General features: G+C 40.3%; 1 protein-coding gene across 1 annotated transcript in view; it reads right to left on the reverse strand.

Moving 5' to 3' along the window:
- LOC103805612 (inositol 1,4,5-trisphosphate receptor type 2) overlaps window positions 1-5,433 on the reverse strand; it is a gene marked incomplete at its 3' end in the record, with an annotated part of 88,032 nt that overhangs the window by 17,776 nt on the left and 64,823 nt on the right. The window contains exons 29-30 of the mRNA XM_009078268.1: window positions 4,086-4,337; window positions 2,493-2,618 (exon numbers count right to left, since the gene is read on the reverse strand). Of these exons, the coding sequence (XP_009076516.1) occupies window positions 2,493-2,618; window positions 4,086-4,337 (378 nt within the window). The remainder of the gene's footprint in view (window positions 1-2,492; window positions 2,619-4,085; window positions 4,338-5,433) is intronic.

Genomic DNA, 5,433 nt, shown 5'->3' on the forward strand with positions numbered 1-5,433 from the left:
GAAAGAAAAAATGACAGTTGGGGACTAAATGTTTCCTTCCTGAATCCAGAAACAGCTAAAAAAAAAAATTGGTTACTCTTTTTTTTTTTTTTAGATAGATATAAAAAACTGAAGGAATCCAACCTGAGGATAACACTCTCCGTCTTTCACCTTAGTGTTCTCTAATAACAACCCCAGACTCAGAGCTCACAAACTCACCCACTGACAGGCATTTGTAGCAGCTAAAAGAAAAGCGTTTCCCCTTCCCCCACGCAAAAGCATCCCTTTTAGCTCACTGGAACACAGAGGATCAAAGGGCTCTTTTTCTAAATGCTTTGAAAGCTATTGTAACATCTTTCATGAGGCTGACAGTATTCTAACTGTCCTGACAGCTACAGAACGCTGATGTATTTATAACACATGGGCTCTGTCTGGGCCCCAGAACAGCAAACCTCAACAAATATGCTCAATAACCTGGAAAATACAGCTATCCACGGGGACCTGGCTGGAGAGCAGGACAGGCCAGAGCACTTCTGACTTGCTCTTTTAGTTCTTTTAGTCATTAACCAGGAAATTAAGCGGACTAATTTGGCATCTGCCCTGAGGCTTTGCAGGAGAGCAAAACAAACCTGCATTTTGCCATTCGTTGCCAACAGCACCCGCACAGAAAATACAGCATTAATACTCACTCTTCACCTCTGAAGGCCTGGGGTCTGATTTCTCTTATGAGCAGGGGATGTGAAAACAAGCTTGGTGGTCACTACCATCAGGCCAACCTTACATCGTTTAGCACAGTGCAGTTTGTCTCCAGGGTCATGAGAGGAAATGTGAACAGAGCCTTCTTTTCACATATCTGCCTCTAGCCCAAGGGCACAGAAAATCGGTCACGTTCAAGGGCTAGGGAGGAGGGATAGTTTGTTTGGAGGGTCAGGGTCAGGACATGTCAGGAAAGGGCAACCCAGAAAGGTAATTAAACAGGAGAAAATACTTCTTGGGGTAAAACCAGCAAGGTTAAAAGTCAGAATACCCCTCCAAGGATGTTTCTGATCTTAATTTTCAACTGAGCTTGGTTTGTCCAGAAGGCTTTCGCTACAGAGCACAACTACAGACACAAGACAAACAGCAGGGAAACAGGGTTTGGTGAGGACTAATTACTGCTGAAAACAGCTACCACCAAAAAAAAATTGAACAACATCCCTGCCTAACCTGCTCCCAGGGTAAAACCAAGGAAAAAACCCAAAACAAACCCAAAAGAAAAAACTCAACCATTTATAAGTTTTCTGTTTCACTGTGAAATGAACAGGTCTCCGTGCCTATCATACAGCACAAGTCTTTGCACTCATTCTTTTAGCCTTAATTCACAGCATTTTCTCCCAATAGGTTTCCAAGAAATTATTTTGTGGCACACTATTAGTTTGGAGTGAATGTCTGCTGAAAGATCGACTTGAAATTCTTTTACCTTTGTGTTTTCTTTATTTCAACAAAGTGAAGAACGCAAGAAGTATTAGAGAACTTAAGTATTATAAAATGTAATGGACTGTGGACTGGGCAAAGATAGGTATGTACTATCACAACATGCTCTATAACATCTCCAAAATACTGTTGAGCTTCAAGGATCAAATACAGTCCAGCAGCCACCAAAAACCTGTGGTTCTACTTCATGAGCAGAATGAGCAAATCCATGAGTTGGCATTAATATTACCATTATTTATAATTACAAGAAGTATTAAGCTCCTAGAAAAAGATGTGTAATGTAAGCTGTAATCATTACATCACACTAGCTTCCCCTCATGGCTCTGTTACTGTATTTTATTCCCCTGGAAGTCATAAGATTTCCCCTGTTTTCTGCCTTTAAAATACCAGGGAAAGGAAGCTTAATTCAACTTCTAATTTAAAACTTAATTTAACAAGTAGTGACACCATGAAGCTCACTAGGGACCACAGGAATCACATGCCTACAGTACTAGCTGTGCCCCATCCCCTAGCAGAACAGTTTATATATGAATCAGCATTCTGAAGGACCATAGCTCTACATCTGCATTCACATCAGCAATGAAAATGTAGTGACAGTAGAATAAAAGACAAAAACAGGCAGAAGTGAGGTTAAAGAAGGAACACAAGGCAAAGAATGTCTTTCTTGATCCCCAATCCTCACTATACCAACAGAGTAAAGCAAGAAGACTACAAATGTGGGGTTCTTTTAATCACCACCATAATGATATATAACACACATTGCCAAGAGATGTACACAGACTCTCAACCCTGTACATGCATCCAATTTATTCCTCTGGAAGAAAAGAGAAATGCTCATGGGTTCCAAAATGCCCTTTTAGAAAGGATGACTGCTAGTAATTAGCAGGTTAAATGATTATAAAAACAACAAACCACACTTACCCTATTGCCAATTTTGAATAAAAATATGTAACAAAATATAAGAAGTTCACACACAAAAAAAGTTATTGCCAGTTGCCACCCCTGCTGTGCTGTAATGTTTAATGCCTGGTGAAGCTTACCCTTGCCATATCAACAAGGAAGTTCTCAAATAGCTTCCAAATATGGTTACTGGCATAGATTTCTTTCATTTCCACTTCAGTGTCCACATAACAGTGGTTAACAAAATTAACATAGGCAATTTTCACCTGCAGGAACAGCAAAAACACAATCAGCATGAAATGAAACAGTAAAAACCATTAACATAACATTTTCTATCTCCAGAAATACTGAACAATAAAGACGAACCTTCCAGCACTAACAAACATTCATAACCATAATAATGTGTGTGTTTGGTTCTGAAGATTTAAGGAGAAGCACAGCAACACATGCCTCAAAGTAGTTACTGAAAGATCACATGAAGAAAAATGAGAAGGTTTTGCAAACATTCTTACTCTAATGACAAAACCCCCAGAAAATAAACCAATAATAATTCTTATATTTAAATGATACTAAGACTAGAAGGGCCTAGCTCCAAAGCCAGGAGCTGTCAAAATGCAGGACACCCCTGCACTTGGTAGTTGACTGCAGTGGGCTGATTCCTCGTGACAGGCTTGCCAAAGACAAAAATAATTGTCTTTAGCAGAGCTGGGACTTCAGTCCCTGTATTCCCACAATCCTAATGCAGCACTTGCATTTGAGATCTAAATGAAGGAGAAAGGTTGTGGAGCACTGGGACTGCAGCAACAGTAGCAAAGGTATAAGAGGAGGACTCTGGTCACGCTCCCCTCCAGTATTACAAGTTTGCATGCACACAGCATGAAAATGGATATCCAGTGCCTGAAATGTATAGATTAAATATAAATGTATGTAGACGCACTGAAAACCTCTTGTCATGGTCAAAGGAGAAAAGATACTTGCCTATGTTTAATACAGACAGGGAAAAACACAGATCAGAGCTCTAGGTTTCATTTGTTTGGGCTCTTTTTTAATTAGCATCTGTTGAAATTAATGTTAGGAGGAACTTTTGAGCAAAGCAAACATTTCTCTTTTAAGAAAAGAATCCGTTGATCACAAGGGGACTTTTTCACAGCACAGAGGGAATCTTAACTCCTGCAAGTCCCAGTTCTGCGGTCTGAGCCCCATTTTGCCACCAGATAGTACCGCAGTCCTAGTATCACAGCACGACAGGTAGTAGCTGCAGAATTGTGCCTCGATATGCAGTGAATAAAAACATTTGCTGGACTGCAATTGAATTCAATAAAATGAGACTTCACCCAAAACTCCCACTGACTTCAGCATGGACAGAATGTTACCCATCATTTCCAGCAAATTCAAGCAGCAGCAAAACGTTGGCTTGACCAACCAGTCAGCAGGGTCACCATAGCTACAGTCAGAGTTTATCAAGAGCATTAAACTGACAGTGGCTGGACAAAGCCAGGGAAACAAAACAAGGTGTCTGCCCTGAAAAGCTGACAACCAAAACGTAAGAGACAAGGAAATTTTGTCAAAGAAAATACTGTCTATCTTTTCTCACTTAATCATCTTAAGAAACACCACCTGTTTCCAGCCCATTTTCTGTGCAAATACTCAACTTGTCAGTATATTATAAACAACAAAACATTGTCTGTGTTTCTCAAAGTGCTAAGTCTGCTTTCTCATTCAGTGAATCTTACCTCAGGAATACAGTCATCATGGGTCACTACTCTCACTATATCATCCAATGGCAGGAGTGAATTGCACTTGATCTCTGTGTATACATTCTTTCCTTCTGTACAAGCTGCTAGCAGTTCCACTAGAGTGATGTGATAAGCTAAAGGTCCATTCTCATCAGCTCGGTCCCGCTCAGAACACATCATTTGAAGTAGGACTGGAAATGATGCTCTGTCATTGTAGAATATCAACACATCTTCACCACCATTTATCAGCTGAAAAAGATAACATAAAGTTATAAGCATGCTGCACTGCAGTCATTTTGGACTCAATGAGCTTAAAGGCCTTTTCCAGTCTAAATGATTCTATTATTTTCCCAATTTCTTATTTCATTCTATTGTTATATATGAAAAGACTGTCTAATTAAAGAAAACAAACCAACAACCAAACAAAAATTACTCTGATGTGGCTTACCAAATGCACACGTCAAAACAATAACCAAACTTCTGCTCTTATCTCTATAAGTGCAAATCTGGAATAACTCACCAAGGAGTGAGCTAATGCAAGGTGAATTTGAGGTTTAATTTCTATGTAGCTGTGTGTTTACCTAAGACAGTATGCCATCCTTATTATCCCTAACATCTCAATGTTTGTTGAAGTTAATTAATTACCCTCACCTCCTACTGTGAGGCCAGGATGCATCATTATCCCTGTTTCATAGACAGGGAGTTGAGGTGCAGAGAGATTAAATGTGCCATGCTACCTCACACAAAAAGCCTGTGGAACACCCAGAACTGAACCCACCTTTTCTCCACCCTTGCTCAGCACTGGAAACAAAAGACAGTTCTTCCCAACCTCTGCAAATTTAGCTGGTGGGTCATGACATTGTCAGTGTCATGTCAGCACTTTCATTTAACAGAAAACTCATGTATGTGATACATATTTGATTCTGCTACAAGTGCACTGCTCATCTCAAGAGGATCCAGAGCAGCGGTGGACGCCGAAAGCCTCATCTCAGCAGATCTCACTGAAGAGTTTTGCCCTAACCTGTTTGGAACTTTCATATTTTTAATATATGCACTGTCAGCACTACTCTGTGAGCTCAGGCAGAGCTGGGACAGGACAGGAGTCCTGTCTTCTCTCCATCATTTTCCTTTGAAGCACAATGCACTCTCAATGTGGATGCAAATAAGCTCCCATAAGCCCTTCCTAGTACAGAATACACCATGGTAGCATAACAGGCACACATAATTTGTGAATTGGGCACTTGACATATCCAAGTCCATATGTGACATGAAATCCCAGCTTACTGAATTCAAGGGGAGGCATAGAGGTTGGTGGAGTTTTTGAGAAATGGGAAAGCAGAAAGAG

Source organism: Acanthisitta chloris, unplaced genomic scaffold (assembly GCF_000695815.1).
Source record: "Acanthisitta chloris isolate BGI_N310 unplaced genomic scaffold, ASM69581v1 scaffold2747, whole genome shotgun sequence".
NCBI classification, from domain to species: domain Eukaryota; kingdom Metazoa; phylum Chordata; class Aves; order Passeriformes; family Acanthisittidae; genus Acanthisitta; species Acanthisitta chloris.